The sequence below is a fragment of the Spinacia oleracea genome, chromosome 6 (genome assembly GCF_020520425.1).
Source record: "Spinacia oleracea cultivar Varoflay chromosome 6, BTI_SOV_V1, whole genome shotgun sequence".
Classification (NCBI taxonomy): domain Eukaryota; kingdom Viridiplantae; phylum Streptophyta; class Magnoliopsida; order Caryophyllales; family Amaranthaceae; genus Spinacia; species Spinacia oleracea.
The window spans coordinates 89,191,005-89,210,288 of NC_079492.1; the positions used below are offsets into that span (position 1 = coordinate 89,191,005).

A 19,284-nucleotide genomic window follows, 5' to 3' on the forward strand; every position below is an offset into this window, starting at 1 on the left:
CTTAAATAAATACGGCCGGAAAAGGCAAGTGTATCCCTTAAAAAAATACGGAGGGAGTAGTATTTTTGTGGAGTTAAGATAATGTTTGGGGATTCACCTTTTAGGTTTTTCACCCTTTAAGACCTACACCTTTTTTTTTCACCCTTTAGGACCTCAACTCAACTTTCCGGCAACTTAACTCACCTTTAACTCACATTTAACCAGAACATAAATAAATTTAAAAAAATACAATTTAAAGCATTTCATTAAAATCTGAAAGTTAAATCTAAGCACAAAACAAAGAGAATAAAGCTCAAGGTGTAACAGTAAAGCAAGCAGGTTAAAAAAAACCCTCTCTAAGCATGCAGGTGAAAAAAATCTCGAATCTTCGAGTGCGTCTCTCAGAATAGTGAGTTAGGTTACCCTGTTCTTCAATAATTATCACCAATCTTCCCAATCTGATTATCCTTTAGCTGATCCCACCCAACAATTATTTTCCTTTCTTCTAATTAGCCACTAGTCATTTGACTCATTTCACTTCCTTTACACCTTTAGGATCGGACTTAGGATTCATCTTTTTTTAAATTTCTAACGCTTAATATTTTCCAATCAAAACTAGATTAGTAAGCTCTAAATTTGCACCTCTAAATTTTTTAATTTGACAAATGTTGATCGAGTAATCAACTTGCATCCCACATTCCTTTGGGTTAGCTTGGTGATTAATTTAAATACTCTGTCTTGGTTTTGCAACTCTGTTTCTCTGTCTCTTTTTTCTTCTTCTCTAATTTTCTTTAGTTAATTCCTTACTCATATACTTTTGTATTACAATTTGATAAAATAAAAATATTCATAATCCCTAGCTAGGTTATTTGTTGAAGAAATGTATGAGGAAAAAAAATTAAACATACCAACCTCGAAATTGACGACAACACTGGATAGACAACGTTCACCAGAGGTTAGGAGGCGGTGTGGGGAAGCGATAAAGGAATGAGATCCGGCGAGGTGCGGTGAGACTCATTTTCACTTTGGTTTTGCAGTAAAGGAAGTAGTGTTTGATGTGACACGTGTAAGGGAATAATTGGCTGCTTATTTTTGCACCGCAAATAATACATTGACACGTGTAAGGGACTAACCTTTTAACTATGGGGACTAACCTTTTAACCATGGGGATTAACCTTTCTGATTTCTTAGTTAATTTTGGTCGGAAAATTTTATAGGTCCTTAACGGTGAAAAAAAAAGTTATGGATCATTAACGGTGAAAATTTTAAAAGGTGAGTCCCCAACATTTAGCTTAACCCTATTTTTGTGTGTATTTAACAATTGTGACGTGGCTAACTCAGATACCTGGGTAATCGGGATATCCTCATTCTCGCGCTTTCTCAACGGTTCCATTCAACTCTCATTTCACCATTTCACTCCCTCCGGTATCATGGTGGAACCTCACACCACGACCACCGTCGCTGCCGCCAACGCCACCACAACCACTCGCTTCGGCATCCTAGGATGCGCTGGGATCGCCCGCAAAGTCTCCCGCGCGATCACTCTCTCTCCAAACTCCACCCTCCACGCCATCGGCAGCCGTTCCATCGAGAAAGCCCGAACGTACGCCACCGCTAACGGCTTCCCCTCGTCCACTAAAATCTACGGAAGCTACGACGAAGTCCTCGACGACCCAGAAATCGATGCGGTGTACATCCCTTTACCTACTAGCCTCCACCTCCATTGGGTGGTTCGTGCGGCGGAGAAGAAAAAACATGTTCTTGTTGAGAAACCCCCTGCTTTAAATGTTAAAGAATTGGATGTGATTTTGAACGCTTGTGAGGTTAATGGGGTTCAATTTATGGATGGCACAATGTGGATGCACCACCCACGGACTAAAATTATGGCTGATTTTTTGGGTAATTCTCAGCTTTTCGGCCAGCTCAAGGCTGTAAGTATCGTTCTAAACTAATACTCCCTCCGTTTCTAAATAAATATTCATAAATTACGATCGTTTTTCATACACATCTTACACTTTTACCATTTTTCCATCCCACTTCTCATTTTTGTAATTCCTGCACATTCTTCTAGATAGTATACTTATTTAGGGACTGAGGGAGTACGAAGTATCAATTTTTGTTTTGTTTTTCTTTGTTTAGTTTTATTGATTGATGGATTCAATTGTAAATTTAAATGTATTCTTGGGTTAAATTCAAGTGAAATGATGATTAATAGTGATAATTGTAATTGCAGTAGTAAAATTGACATTTGATTCGGGTAAGATAGATTTGGGGAACAGGGTGCAAGTGCTTAAAAATTGATAGTGGTGTGGAAACAATAATTTACAGGCGGCAGGATTATTTATGAGGCGGATACTAAAAGCTTGTATAATGTAAGTAGCTTGATAGTTTGCTGAGGCCATGTTTGTGGATTTCATTGAGGACAATAAGTTTGTTTTTGGACTAACATCTAGAGGACCCTTGTTTCCATTGCATTCCATATTGATGCGTCCAAACAAGAGGTTAATGTGTTTCTTGTATTATGAGGGCATGAAACACTGTTGTCTAAAATGCTCATGAACTAGCTGTGCCTGTCACTTTCCAGCTATGTATTGTACAGCATACACAAGAATCCTCTGTACAAGTATTGACTATTAATCCTAGAGGACCTAGAATGTCAAAGAACCTTGAACACCATACTTATTAATTGATCACAATGCTAGTGTTTTAGTACCCTGATACACGAATAGCAAACAATCAGGAAAGAAAGTTAATGTTCAAAGCCTACCAACTGTCAGGCCTGCGGTTTGACTTTTTGAGGTTTATTGCTGATATCTTGGAGGTAAAGGCAACTGATGTTTGAAATTATTGCAGAAAGCTTGATGTAGACTAGTGTTGGCATACCACTTTATTACAGAACAGAGTACAATGAGCTCTTGGTGGCATTTAATACCATTTTGTAGGTCTCTTTTATGCAGTGTGCACTGTGCAGTATTGGAGCTTGTCTGTTGTATTGCTTAGAGTCTTCATTTTACCTCAAGTACTTGTGTCAGATCCTCAAACACTTGGACATGGGTATGGACACTGGACACTTCATTTTGGACCAAAGCCATGAATTTTTTTCACAAAATGGCCGAGTCAGACACTTGGCACGTACTCGTGTCCGAGTAACGTAGGTTGCATGTACTAAAAGGATGATAGTTTCTTATTTCATGAAAAGGAATTGGTTTAGAAGAGGTGCATTCCAGAAACAGGTTTCTGTAATAAATAACAGAATCATGTATGTTTCACAGTGAGATTAATTATGACACCCTTCTTTACTGTTTATTGCCATTGCCAGAAAGCCTAGATCCCGTTAAGTACTCTTCTGTCCCGAGACTCCCACGTTGGGTAAAATCATTTGAGTGATTTTTTATGTTTGGGACAGATATTCGTGTTCCTTTCTGTCACTATCTTATTGTGATATTATTCCTAATGTCTGTTAATTGTTACTCGGCCTATAAATTGTTTGTTTGTACCAAAACATCTTTCTTGCGGCTTAACGCTAAGGTGAATTTCAGGTAGAACCAATTATGATGTATGGCTTTGTGCTAGAAGTCCGAAACTCCAAATTTCCATCGTCGATCATGTGTTAGGACGTAACTCACGTTAGTGTAGTTGGAATGAGGAATCAAAATCAAACCTAATTATTGAGAGTTGAGGGATAAATTTTGTGAAGTGCTGAATTTGTGTTAGGATTTTTACTTGATTATATGTATTTTCATTACTGAGGTCTATGCTAGTTGTGGTGCTAAATGATGAATGTTTCTGGTATTCACATATGCCTTGTTTGAGGTTAAGTATTTATTGAGGGGGACACAGTGTCACGGTTCGAATTTTTTGGGCACCGGATCGTGCGGAAGGTTGGGTGAGTTTTTTTGAACCAGATTTTAGTATTTTACTGAAGGTTGGGTGAGTTTTTTTGAAGGGAAGATTGAGTGAACCTCTTAGCTTGGAGATCAGGGGAAAAAGATTTAGGCTCTTCTCACCCTCGGTGTAAAAAAGAACCGAGAGAATCTTTTAATACCCAATATGATTTATAGGGTCTTAAGTATCGATTATTATAAAGGAAATGCTGACACGTTAGATCATAAATTTCTTGCTACATTGGGCTTCTTGCAATGTTTGTTTGATCGCCTTGTTGCTTATCTTAAGTTGTGATCAATCAGAGGATCTATTCTGATAGAGTCCTGGTGTTTACAGGTACAATCATCCTTCACCTTTTCTGCAGACAGTGAGTTCCTTGAAAATGACATCCGGGTGAAACCCGATCTTGATGCCCTTGGTGCTCTGGGTGATGCTGGCTGGTACTGCATCAGGGCATGTCTGTGGGCTGCAAATTATGAACTGCCAAAGTTTGTGACTGCTCTAAGGAATCCCATTAAGAATTCTGTTGGGGTGTTGTTATCTGTTGATGCTTCTTTGCACTGGGAAGATGGTAAAGTAGCCACCTTCCACTGCTCTTTTCTCTCCAACTTAACCATGGATATAACAGCTATTGGCACCAAAGGAACCTTGCGAGTTAATGATTTCATTATTCCATATAAAGAAGCGGAGGCCTCATTTTCAACAGTATCTGAAGCTTGGTTCACTGACATGGACTTGGAATGGAATCGAAAACCAAGTGAGCACATTGTGAGTGCGGATCTTCCCCAGGAAGCTCTTTTGGTTAAGGAGTTTTCGGCTTTGGTTGATGCTATAAAACACGGTGGTGCCCTAGCACCAGAGAATAAGTGGCCTACTCTTAGTAGGAAAACTCAACTTATAATCGATGCAGTAGTTGCTTCCATTGATAAAGGCTTTCTGCCTGTCGAGGTGGTCTACTGATTGTCAATAATTGTCCTTGGTAGTGTAAATTCGACGCTTGTGTTCTCTTTTGTTGCCTACTGTTGGTCGGTCTTAAATTCTTAATACATACTAATATACTATTGTATTATGGAACTGCTAAAGCATTTACTTGCATTCTTTTGTCCTGTTTTGCTAGGACAATAAGCTAAGCTGGTACAGTTGAGCCTCTTGTTGAGAAAGATTCAAGACACGAAGAATATTCTAAGTTACGAACTTGTTACAAATCAAACTAAGAAGAAGCTCAATTGATGTGTGTCCTTAAAAATCAAACTAAGAAGAAGCTAAATTGATGTGTGTCCTTAAACTAACTAACCGCGCGTCCTCAACAAGCATCCAACAAACAGTAACATGTACAGCTTCGCCTGAGTACACAACCAAACTAGTTTGTATATCCCACGACAGACCTTGCTATCAAAACAATAAAAGGGGTGGCTTCTTTAAAACAATAAAAGGGGTGGCTTCTTTGTGGTACAAAATATATTTGTGTCCCGGGATACATTGCTTATTTTGACCAATCTCATGTATACCAAAAAAAAAATTATCAATGAGGTATTGGTCTAACGGTTAAGATTGACGGTTTGTGTATGATAGGCTTTTTTAGGCTGAAATTTATCTATTTTCTGCCTTTCCTCTTCAATTTGTTTTATTTTTCGCTGTTAATTTCAATAAAGCCACATAATTTCAGTGTAGTGAGTGCCCCTATGATAAATTTGATTTTAGTTAAGTTTTGCGAATTTAATTTAGTACAAGTCATTTTTTATTTAATAAAGATTTGTGCGGTTGAAAAACAGGTCAATTATTCGACTACAATTAGATGAATCAGACATAAATTATATATCCATCATGACTACAACAGATCTATAAACTCCCTCGATAATCATAATAATGGAAAAGAGGTTATACATAATGTTCAATACGCAACAACGATTATAGCTTTGGCGAAAGGACATTTTTGTTTGATTCAAATGTCATATATTTATATATGTAGATATGACTTTTTATCAATGAATTAATTTGATTATAAAAAAAAAACTATTTTATATTATTAAAAGATTAACAAAATCAATGAAACATAACTTTTTCAATTAAGACTTGTAGTTGATCATTATCTGATTATGAGTTACAAAAGAAACAATCTTAAGAATGTGTTCTCTTCAATTTATAAGACAAGTCTTATATGCACGTGATGCGTGCGAGATTATATAAAACTAAAAGTTGTGTTACTACAATTATTCATCCTAAATAATAGGCCAGAAGATGACGGATATATAGGTAAACAATGTATTACATGCATAATACACAAAGTAATCATGTGATATTGGAATTATTACATTGCTTTGTAGTTTACACAATCTAATTTTAACTCTGTGTGTATCTGCAGAATGCATACTCCATTTATTGTTGTTTCTTTTATTCTGTTATGTTTTTTTAGTGGATTTAAATCTTTATTAAATTATTAATGACATATAGAAAATGTGCATATTACGTTTACTTTTTTGTTTAAGAGGTTGGGGGTAAACATGCCTTATTTCAAGGGTTAATGTATGTGACGATGAAGTTAAACATAACTTAAAACCTGTATAAAAATCGAACATAAAAAATGTACATAGGAAATTAGACATCTCATAAAAAAAAGTCACGTATAGTCAATTTGAATAAGTTTTTGTTTAATGGGAGGATGCAAAACATACCTTACAAAAACTCACGAATAGCCAATTTCAATAGTTATAGATTGTAATTACCAGTTATATAATCTACACAAAGATCGATGTAAGTGTTTTAGTACGATATATTCATATCTACCTAGCAACAACATAATTTTCATTGGATATATAATCCTGAGTTGTTCAATTTATTATCCCAATAACACAAATTTTGTTTTAATTTGTGCATGAATTCGAGATAAAAATATACTTACATGTACCGGCGTGACTTCAAGAAAAACGGTGGTGGAGCTTTTGTGATGAATTGAACTTGTTTGTGTGATTTACTTTTTCTCTTAAAATTGTAGACTCATACGTCATATTAGGTTTGAACGGCAAAAATAAGTTAGGTAATTTTAGCAATTAATTGTAATAAATTGGTAATATTGTTTGAATTTTATTTGTCCTTTGACTTTTGTTGACATATTACATACTGGCCTTTATTAGACAGGCCAAAAGTACCAACCAGAACTTTCCAATAAATTGGACTTCCTTTCCTGATTATATGCTTGGTTGGAGAAATGATTTAATTAGTTTTTGACCGTTTCTTTTTTAAACTTGACTTTTTGAGATTACAGTAAATTGGCCGGCCATAATGCTTTACATTTTTTAGATTACAATGAATTTTATACATGTATATAGAGGGTAGTTTAGTGGGAGACACCAAAAGCGTGATTACGAAAATAACCCTTTCCTCTTGGCTTATATAATAGAGATAAAATTATCTTCAATTATATGACCTTGTTTAACTTATAGGATCTTATTTACCTTATAAGATCTTATTGGCGTAGCTTATTAGACCTTATTGGGGCCTAATTAGATCTGATTTAAAGTTTATTAGATTATTACTAAACTTTTAGCCATTAGAATATAATAGTTGATTGCAAATATTAATAACTAGATACTTCGTATATGTTTATTTGTTGTACGTCTCACCAAAATATTTAAGTACTCGTACATTAAAGATCATGCATTGATTTGTGATCGTAATTTTAAAATGTAAGCTTTCCCATTATAATTATATTGACGTTATATTTATAATAATTAATTATGACATAGTAATTAATACATACATTTCATTGATAATTATTAACTATAAATTCGTAACTATAAATTTATTTAATAAAACAACGTAAATATCAATTTATAATAATAGTACTAACAATTGTAATACTACATATTTTATTCATTGAAAGCTATTAAAACTTATTAGACTTTATTGGAACTTATTGAAACCTATAGGGTCTTATTGGAACTTATAAGACCTACTATAAGTTATAGGATCTCATTGTAACTTATATGACCTGAAACTTTCTTATCGAAAGTGTTCAAGCCTTCATTTTTTGTAATAGAGTTAAACTTTCTTGGCTAGCTAGTATAATTAGATAAAGAGTAATATTAAGTTTTAAGAAGTGAAATGCCAATAATTTACATTTCCTACATTTTATCAATAAAAAATTACATTATATCTATGGGCAATTTTTTTATCTATGTACCTTTAAAAGTATGGGCATCAATTTTTTGTTTCGCCCATAGACCACCAAAAACTTAGGAACCGCCCTTTAAAAGAATTGTATCATTAAAGAAGACAATGATTTCGTAGAGATTGTTGATTACTGATTAGTGCTTACCAGATTGAACTTTTTCCATTTTGATAGTATTTCATGATTCTCATTTTATTTCTGGTTTTATCCATACGCAGACTGGCCAAGTGTAATGGGCTTCGAAAGTAGTGAAAGAGGGGGCATGGAGCCCGGTCTTGTTATGTACAAAAGCCCATTTCATCCGTACCTATTATTTTCCCCTGCGCGGGACGGGATTAACAATTTGCAGTAGCAAAGCTGCAAGAGAAACCTACGCAATGCCCTAAGTTTTAAGCTCGATAGGAATTAGGAGACTACTGAGGAACATTTACTTTTTCACCTAACCCACCCAACTTATCTTGAGCATTTCCGAGTTAATCTCATTGATTGCAAAAAATTTCCAATCTAATGGCATTTTCGTAAATAATTGATGATTTTATTACGAAAATGTCATTAAATGTGGGTTAAAGTACAGTGACATGTCATCAAATGTGGACCACATGTACGGTCATTATTGTATTTTCATAACACAACAACAACTATATAATATACAATCAACAGCTCACAATATACATTAAGCTTCCACTAATAAACAATCTACAACTATAAATATACAGTCAATCACTTACCAATAAACAATATTGCATTTTAGTAATCATCAACAATCATAAAAAATGCAGTCAACGACAAGTGATATACAATCAACACCGAGTAATATGCAGTCAATAACTACAAATATACAGTCAATACCTACAAATATGCAGTCAACACTTAACTTTATACCACCTACAATTTTTGGGCAAAATATTTACGAAAATGTCATTTGATTGGAAATTTTTTCCAATCACTAAAAGTAACTCGGAATTTCTCACTTATCTTTGGTAAATATACCAAGTGTTTGTATGCTACTAGCTCTAGGCTATTGTTTTTAAGAAAGCCCGAAATCGTTTAAGTGGAAAATGGAGTAAAACTCTTAAAATCTTTGTCAAAACTAAAAATAAGTAGAAGCATATATAAGAAATATTAATCTACAGTGAGGAGTAAGTGATAAGCGCAATTTAGATGATGGATAAGGGAAGACAGTAAACATTGTGACCTAAAAAATAAAAGTATTTGTATATAAAAATGTAATTATTTTTTTATTTGAAGTTTTAATAATAAAAGAAAGAATTCACCTATGTTCATTTATCAAAGTGTCATATTCTTTTACCTTTACACTTATGATTTTGGGTGTACCATCCTCATTAATTCATTATGATCCTTGTCTATAGTCTATAAATTGGATAGTAGATAAACAACTACGTAGTACTAAAAAAAGCTTGGTCTAATCTGTCAACTCAAGTACGACTAGTTGTAATTAATTAGTTTGTTAATCCTGCTAATCCATTAAGTGTTGGATTAGTCAAGTTGATTAAGAGTATCGAGGTTTTGACATCGGGGAACAAGAAAGTATGCATGACCATACGACTCTACCGAACTAGCTTTACAGTTGAAAAAACATATCAACAACTCAAAACATTGAAAATTGAATCTACGTAATCTAAGGTTAGTCGGTGGATTTTACAACTAAACTATGCTTAGATTTGCAAATATTGACTTGTATTTGATTCCTTAATACTCGATCATATACTTACACTTGTACGGAATATAAAATCTTAAACTCGATCATAGACTTACACTTATACTAATCAAGCAAGTAATCATGTATTTTGAAAACTAATAACATGAAACTATAGGAACTACTGTTTTATATCGTCTCATATTACATTCAGAACTGAAAACACATAACGATACTGAACAAATCCTCTGACATACTTTTAATTATTTTTTATTTGAAGGGTTATGATAGTTCAGTAGGAACACTTGACAAGAGGGGGGTGAATTGTTTCTTGGGAACTTGGGTAAGTTTCTTGCGGAATTTAAACAATAAAGAAACTGAGAATAATGAGCGAAGAAAGATATAAAATGGAGGAACCTTCTTGACCCTAATCAAGAAGAACCTCACTACTCTTTTGTATTAATGCAATAACTCTATTACAAATACACTCTCTAACTCGAGTTCCTCTCGAACACGAGTTCCCCACAGCAATCCCCTTTGATTACTGTGCTCCTCTTTCTCTCTCTGACTTAACTCTAAGTCGCTCCTTTTCTCTTTGACTTAACTCTAAGTCGCTCTGTTTCTCTTTGACTTAACCCTAAGTCAATTAAGGATCACTCAACCCTTAAACCCAAAATACAATTTGATATAAAACTCTAGTACGTAATAAAGCTCAAAGCAATAAGGAACTCAAGGGACACTCTTTTGAAAACTGATTCTCTTTAAAAACGTTTAAGCTCTTAAGATATATTTTGCAAAGATCAGTTGTGTGTTTTGAAAAGCTAAAACTCTTCTCCTTTTATAGGAGAGTTTTACTTAGGGTTTGGTACCCATGTTTCCCTCAACCACCCACTAACAGTTACTGCTCAGTAACATGGGCATAGTTGGAGAGAAATAAGGGAGACCAAATCAAAACACTAAATGTACGTTGAACAGAAATACGTGGGGAGAGTTTCAAGGAACGTGGAAAAACTTTTACTTGAGAAACAAGGAGAGTAAATGAGAATCCTATGTTTCATTTATTAATTAAATACATTTTATTTATTAAAAAGATTTTCCAAGTTAAAACTCTTTTATAATTACAGGTAACATATTTCATTTAAGACGTACCAAAATACTATGTCCCTTTCATACCAAATTACTTATAAACTTTATTAAATACTTACATAAATCCTAAAACATAAACTCATGTTGTAGTCTTCATGTTGCACCTTTAGAAGCTTCACTCGAAGACTTCCCGATTTGTTCCTTCTCTGGAACGCCGAGGATCCACATAATATATGAGGATCTCGCCTTAGGAACTCGCCTAAGGATCTCGCTTTGCTTAATGATTATTTCTTCAATGTAGTGTCTGACATGGATCAATTACTTGCTTATATTCCATGTTGCTTAGTTTATCCAACTCAGGATCTCCTTAACTTAGCATTATCCCTCTAAGGATCTCGGAACCTATTATGCAACTTAACTTAACCAATTGTCAGGAGTTTGCTTTGTCATCATCAAAACTTTAGGGTCAACAGGTTAATAGATAGAGAACATGTGCCGTGATACAAGGTAATTAGAATTGGCTATGGAATGGAAAACGTCTAACATGAATCAACTAATTAATTAGATAGTAAATGTCGAGTGATTAGGTACAATGTCAAGTATCACCATATCCCTATAAGTCTATAAAGCATATACAGGTTAATTAAGGGACCTAAAACATTGCTTACTACTAGGCTAGCTCTTAATCCAATGTTAAACATTCGTATTATTTACTTTAATACTATAATGTAGTACGCCTACTAGTAGTCAATAAAGTATTTGTCGGTGTAGCATGTACATGAGTTAATTTATATTAAACATAATTAGTTAACTTGCTTAACACTAAACCATGGTTGAAGAGAATATATCACTAAGAAAATCGAGCTAGATGGTAATTACGTGGAACATGTTAAATATCTTCCTTAACATTGTTTCTTAATTAGTGGAGTAGTAATTAATTAATTACTTCGTAGGTTGCAAACCAACCAACCGACCTACGAAACTTGAATATGAAAATTTAAAGCTTCTGTCTCACAAGATTTTTGTGTCTGTTTTACATACGAAACATTGTCAATTTGTTAAATAACAAAATTTTCGTTTACTTTGGAATTCTTGATCTGGTTGTGCTTTATTGGTACATGGTTAAGTATATAAGTGATTTCTCCGACTCATTCGGTTGGCGGTAATATTCTACCAAGTCACTTTAGTGACTTGTTTGGTTAGTGGCCGGTAAACAATAATGGTAATGGATCTGTATGTGATTTTTTTTTATAAGGATCGAGCGTCTTATGCATGCTAATATATACGTCTATAAGTACGCAAGTCGATCTAATCCCAAATTTTTGACTGACTCGTTTGTAGCAAATACGTCTAGGATGACTAGAAATAGACACAAAATTAAACGAACTTCTTCTGGGTATTGTTCGACTGTTGAGTACTTGGTGCCTACTTCTTCTGATGAAATCATCTACATTATGCAATAACAAACTTGACAAATAGACGAATTGATAGAGAGAGAAATATTGTAGAGAGTTTTCTTATTGAGCAAGCTTATTACAATTTTGTATTACTTTACTTAATAACAAAAATCAGGCAGCAGTTATATATGTATATAATAAGATAAAAAGTAATTAATGTGTAATAAGTAGAATTATAGCACAACAATTCTGTTAGAGAGGCAGTGGGCTAGTGTATGCAAGTCCAGCATTGGTGTTGTGTGTCCTTGGTGTCAGCAGAAGCAGTATGATCAACAACAAAAAAAAACCCATGTGACGCAAGATCAACGACTGAGCAACAATCTTCGAATTTGAAGCCCCATATACGAAAATCAAAATAAAGTCACGTCGAATCCTTTTCTTCATGTTGATTAGTTGATTATTATACATCTGTCAATGTTTTCCTTTTACGTACTCATAATTACACTCCATTACCTAGGGACGGACCTATGTACCTCTAGAGGGGTCCAAAGGGACCCCATTATTTTTGAAAAAAAACTGTAAAATTGATATTGGGGGAATTAATTACATTTGGAATAGTTAAGTTATGTATAATTAACTTACATTTACAACAATGAAATGTACTTGAAGCATAATGGTTCCTTGAATACTATATTACCCACCTGGCCAGAGTTCGAATCCTTTTAAGTGAAGTTAATTATTATTTTTTTCAATTTATTTTTTTGTCTTTTACTTTGTCCCCTTTGTTGATCATCTAAATTCTTTATGTTTATTTTTTTGTTCTTCATCACTTTTTTTTTTCTAGAATGGTTCATGATTTTGCTTTTACAAAAACACAAGAAAATAGTAATGTTATTTTTCCTTCAAAAATATTTTGTATTTTTCTTAAGATATACTTCTAGTGGTAATTATTGTAATAAAGTAAATCTCGTTTTAATTAAGTATGAAAAACTCATTTTTTTCATTTTAAATTGAAATCGCGCCAAGTTATTGTTTGCAATTTGGACTAGGTGTTGAGTTTTATTGCTATGAAAATCCAAAATTAAAGTTCATAAATCCTCCACATATTTTATTATGGCGTTTTTAATATTTCGAGTACTTACCTCTCAACTTTAACCCTCTATGCCCCTCAACAAAAAAAAAAAAAAAAAAAAAACGTTAACCCTCTATAAAGAGCAAATATGAAAAATTAGAATGCACATAAAATTTTTTTGGACCCCCATTTATAAATTTCTGGCTCCGCCCCTGCCATTACCCCAACTTTTTTAAAGCGTAAGATGAGAAGGGGAGAATTGTGCATTTATAAGTTACGTAATTTACTCATTTTTCTTTATTTTCTTATTATTCATTTTAGGAAAATTTGTCAAAAACTAGCTTATAAAATTGAGTTTTATGAAAAAACTACCTTATAAAAAAGTTATGTTGTAGTTATAAAAAAAATTAATGGTGCAAGATACTACCTTATAAAATATTTATGTTGTAAATAGGTAATATCTTACAACATAATTTTTTTATAAGGTAGTTAATTACCACATTTTTTATAAGGTAGTTTTTCACAAAAACTTAATTTTATAAGGTAATTTTAAATAAATTTGCCTTTATTTGAAAAAAAAATTATATTTTATATTTACATTGAAAGATATGACATATATGCATTATAGATTTGCTCAAATTTTTTCATATTCATATTTTTTTTTATAAACATAACCTCATCTTGATTTATCGAGCGAGTTACTTCGTACATGAGAATAGAACTAAGGTATGAACATAAGGAAAAAGAAGTTGTTGACGGTTTTATTCTCGTTCTTGAATCTTGATTATACAGTTGCACAACAAACCAAGCAAAAGTACTAAATAGGTGCACAACAGTCCTGCACACGCTTACAAAGTTACATAGTTTGATAAGAAAACCAAAAGCAAGTAAATTAAGGTGGAAAACACGCAAATACATTTTACGTTGACACATGCACCGTACTTAAATATAAAGTATTTTTAGCATGATTCCATGCAAATAAAACTATATTGTATTACACGTTTGAGGGTAACATTATTGTAGTTTGATTTAGTTAATTTAGTATATTTTTGTACTGAAGCAATTCCTCGGAATAGCCACAGCTAAGAGAGGGCACTTCATTTCACAAGACAGCTTCAAATGTTCACTAAGATCAACTCGGTGAGACTCATGTTGGATCCAGTTATAGTTGTGAACCAAAGCGGCCACCCATTGGCTGACTGTCACGAGTGCTAGGTCTTTTCCAGGGCAAACCCTACGTCCTGCACCAAAAGGAGCAAGTCGTAGGTCATTCCCTCTAACATCAATATCTATCCCATAATCAGTATTTTCTAAGAATCTTTCTGGATTAAACATTGAAGGATTTTCCCACGTATTAGGGTCATGGGTTATGGACCACATATTAACCATTGTCGTTGTTCCCTTAGGGACTACCATGCCATTGCTAAGGTGGACGTCCGTTGTGGACAATCGAGCCCATGAAAGAAGTGGACCGGGAGGGTGGAGGCGTAGGGTTTCCTTTACCACGGCTTCTAGATAAGGTAATTTCGCAATGTCAGAGTTTGTAGCCCCATTTGCCATGGCGTTGCTAATCTCATTTTCTAGCTTCGATTGGACTATTGGGTTTAATATTAGCTCCGCTAGGACCCACTCAATCAAAAGTGCTATTGTGTCCGTTCCACGAAAAATCATTTCCTGTCATTTAAAATATAAAGTTAATATTCGCGTACACGAGCTAAAAAAATAATTGATAATACTAAAGTATATGGTATGTCCATTGTACGTGTGTTCATCAATGAAAGGCAAACGTAAAAGAAAAACATATTAACTATCCTTCAATGTTATTAGTGTAGGTTATAGTGTTAAATTCCAAATTACCTAGTACGTACGTACTTAACAAACATTTCTTTAAATTGTACGTAGTACATATATCACTATCACTTTTTTTTACTTTATACTCCGCTTTTATAATAATAATAATAATAATAATAATAATAATAATAATAATAAATGAAATGATTCAAATCGTATTGATAAACGAATTAATGCATGAAATATATGTATGAAGATATATGTTAGATACGTACCCACAGTACTGCGACCATATCACCATCTTCTAGCTTATGTTGAGCATCCAAAGATAGTAAGACATGAACAAAGTCAGAATGTTGAGATGGATAATTTGGAATATTATTCATCTTATGTTCGTCGATGATACGTTGTACCAATGTTCGAACACGAGGAACGAGGGACGAGCAACGATGGACAATCCTACAAGGATCACAAAAATGCTTCAACCATGGCAAATGATCAGTCCAATTGAAGGCTCCCAACAATTCAAAACCCTCCTTAACAAGCTCATCTAACTCCTTGGCCTCGCCGCTCATAACATCTACTACTAGATCATATCTTTTGCCAAATACACTCCCCATTATATTGTTAAGGGCAGCTGCTTGGAGATGTTTCCTAATAGAAACAACCCCATTTAAAACTTGTTCTTTAAATATTGAATTAACCATATTTGTGCACTCTAGCATTCGTACACCTTCATGGGCTAAAATGCGCCTAGGAGAAAATAAATGGGATGCAGCTATTCTCCTAAGGAGCCTCCAATGGGTCCCATTAGGAGCGAAGCCAATGGCTCGGCTAAACATAAGTTGTTTAGCCGATTGTTTAATAGGACGATCAGCAAAGTATGGCGATGTTAGGATCTCACGGGCCATTATAGGGTCTGAAGTTACAACCACTCGGGTCAACCCAAGGCTAAGAGCCATCAGTTGCTTACACCCTAAAGCTCGAGCCATACAGTCTAACCTTTGGTGAGCCAAGCCATGGCTTAAGGTGAATAAGCTACCCATAACGACCAACCCTCTTGGCCCAGGGATTGGAACTTGACCCATTTGGTTACGCCCGTTTTTCCAAGCCGGTCCACCTGCTGAAGAAAACAAGGACCAACTTAATAGACCAACAGAAAAGAGTCCAACAATAAACATAGCTAAAAAGGGAACATATGTTAAGTTTTTGGTTGAAACAATGTTTTCAAAGGTGATCATTTTTTGTATGGTGAAAAATAACCAAAGTGTTTGATCATTTGTCATTGTTCCTGCCATTTCCAAGCTAATGATAAACAAGAGAAATAGAGAGAGTTGGGAACTTGGGAGAGAGAAAGACAATGGGTATGAAAATGAAAATGAAAATGAGAATGAGAATTGAGTATAGGGTAGTGAGATGAGGTAGACAACACTATTGCTCTCTCTATTTATAGGAGGGCCTCAATGCTAGTGTGGAGACTGGAGAGTGGGAAAATTCCTTACACATACATGCAAGAAACTACTCCGTATATATTTCGTATGTTAAAAAAAGACCTTTCTAAGTAATTTTTTGTTCACCCACTTTTCGATCTTTATGTGAAATTTTGTTTTAGTCGACAGACTTCTTATTTTCATAACTTTACTTATGCAAATTTCCTACTTAACCTTTCATGGGTATATGGGTATGTGGTGTACACGGTTAATGTACGGTGTATTATTATCTACTTCCTCCGTTCCGGAAATATTCCACCATTTGTTTTTTACACTATTCACACTACGACTTTGGCCATTTTTTGTGATTCGTACATAATGAAATTTTAGTCATGTGGGGTCATGTTAGATTCGTATCAATATACATTTTCTAAATATTAATTTTTTATAATTTTTACTTGCACACGATTTGAGATATTAAGAGTCAAAGTAATGGTTAAAAGAGTAAAAGTCAACCATGGTGCGATATTTTCGGAACGGATGAAGTATTATTTTTCTTTGTCACCGTTTCTTAAATCTTAAAGTAATCTTAACAAAAATTTATATAGTTATTTAATAGTAGAGGAATGCCGACATGTCATATGAAGAAAGCCTTAATACAATACCCCTTGATCTGCATAATCAACCATAAGTTTTAAGACTTGAGTTATGCTGACATAGCATATGATCGACTCACATAGTCTTATGATTAGAGAAAATAATTTGTAGCATTGAAGTGGATGAGTTTTAATAAAGTCTTAAATTGAGTCTTGATACTCAACTTAAGATTCGATCCTTGTGTGAGTTGAATAAAATAATAAAATATTTGGTGCATAAATATACAAGTATTAAATAAGTTTGAAGGGTGAAGTGCTAAACTTGATTGAATCTTAGAAGCCTTAACAATAATTTAATTTTTTAATATTAGTAAAATGATGACATGACATATTAAGAAAGTCTTAAGATAAGACCCCCTTAGAGCATGATCAACCCCAAGTCTTAAGACATGAATTGTGCTGACATGGCATATGATTCATCAGTCTTAAGATCAGACATATAAAAATTGTAGCATTGAAGTAGACAAGTCTTATCAAAGTCTTAAAGTGAGTCTTGAAAAATTAAGGCTCAATTTAAGACTTGGTATGTGAGTTAAATTAAAAAATAAAATGATATTTTACATAAATTTACAAGTCTTAAATTTTTTAATGGGTGAAGAGCTAAATTTGATTGAATCTTAAGGAGTCTTAACAATAATTTAATTATTTAATATTAATGAAATGCTGACATGGCAAATGAAGAACATCTTAAGATAAGACCCCCTTGATCTTGCTCTAACATCAAGGGGGTATATGCCATGTCAACTTTTCATTAATATTTACTTAATTATCTCATCCAAATTTAGCTCTTCACACCTCAAACTCATTTAAAACATCTCAAATAATATAACATCTTTAATTTTTTATTTTATTTAACTCACACATTGAGTTAAGTTGAGTCTTAGTTTTTCAAATTGATAAGACTATCACACATTGAGTTAAGACTTTGCTAAGACTATCCCACTTCAATGCTACAAATTGATATATCTGATTTTAAGACTAGCTGAGTCATATGACATGTCATCAAAATTCAAGTCTTAAAACATGGCGTTGATGTTGCTCTGAAGGGTTGATGGAATGAGAGAAGAAGAAAGTAATTAAGGAGGAAAAGCAATTTCCCTTTCTTTCAAATGGAAAATATTTTTCCACCCACATCAATGAAAAATAGTTTTACGCCCCTTTTCCAAACAGACAACAAAAAATGATTTTAAAAAAGGGAGATTTCAATTTTTTGGAAAACACTCTATAACCAAAACAAAACACACTCTTAGTAAATCTGATATGTATGTAGTTGGGCCAAGTGGGCAAAAGTCTCATACGAAAACGAAGTAATATGATACCCAAAACTTGTTATCAAATATTTTCTATTAGCTCCGTTTTAAAATGATTTTTATGGTTACTATTTGCACAATATTACCGAAAAATAAGAAAATGTGTATAAAAGTGGATTATATATATAACAAAATATGGATAAATATGGTAGATGGGTTAAAAGTTTGGTAAGTGTAAAAAAAATGAATAGAAAAAGAGAAAGTGTATGAAAAGTTGTAAATGTTGTGGGATAAGAGAGTAAAAAGTAAATTTTCATTTCCAAACATAGAATAAGAATAAAGTAAAGAACATTATGAAAAGGACTAAAACAGACTTACAGTGTAAAGATCATTTTGAAATGAATTGAATGCAGTACATCACATCTGTTTACAATTTTATTATTTTCACAAATTTGAGATACTCCCTAGGTCAAATTGCGCAAATTTTTGGCTATACCCGGGTACAGCCAGATTTGGCTATACCCCCATCCAAAACGACGTCGTTTTGTGTTGTTTAAGATGAACATTAATATACTGGTATATATGAAAATTAACATTTACTATTTCGGAAATGAACATTTATTATTTCGGAATTGAACATTTATTTATTTATTTGGAAATGAACATTTATTATTTCGGAAATTAACATTTATTTATTTGTAAATAAACATTTATCTACTCGTTCGAATATGAACGTTTATCTAATAATTTGACAATCCTCATTTATTCAACCAATTTAGAAATGCATTTATCTACTGATTGTGAAATGAGTATTAACTAATTTTAAAATGAACTTAGTTATTGCATTATGATATTATTACTTTGAACATATATTTACATTATCTCGAAATAAAATCCTTATAGAACACCGTTG

General features: G+C 33.4%; 2 protein-coding genes across 2 annotated transcripts; one reads left to right on the forward strand and one right to left on the reverse strand.

Moving 5' to 3' along the window:
• Positions 1 to 1,312: 1,312 nt before the first annotated feature.
• LOC110796245 (uncharacterized oxidoreductase At4g09670-like) lies at positions 1,313 to 4,959 on the forward strand. The gene is made up of 2 exons (XM_022001296.2): positions 1,313 to 1,910; positions 4,201 to 4,959. Exons 1-2 carry the CDS (start codon positions 1,410 to 1,412, stop codon positions 4,822 to 4,824), a joined length of 1,125 nt encoding a protein of 374 aa, XP_021856988.1. The 5' UTR covers positions 1,313 to 1,409; the 3' UTR covers positions 4,825 to 4,959.
• Positions 4,960 to 14,006: 9,047 nt separating this feature from the next.
• Positions 14,007 to 16,431, reverse strand: LOC110796250 (cytochrome P450 78A7). Its single transcript, XM_022001301.2, has 2 exons — positions 15,311 to 16,431; positions 14,007 to 14,918 (listed from the first exon to the last, which is right to left on the reverse strand). The coding sequence occupies exons 1-2, from the start codon at positions 16,331 to 16,333 to the stop codon at positions 14,283 to 14,285; spliced, it is 1,659 nt and encodes a 552-aa protein (XP_021856993.2). The 5' UTR covers positions 16,334 to 16,431; the 3' UTR covers positions 14,007 to 14,282.
• Positions 16,432 to 19,284: the final 2,853 nt, after the last annotated feature.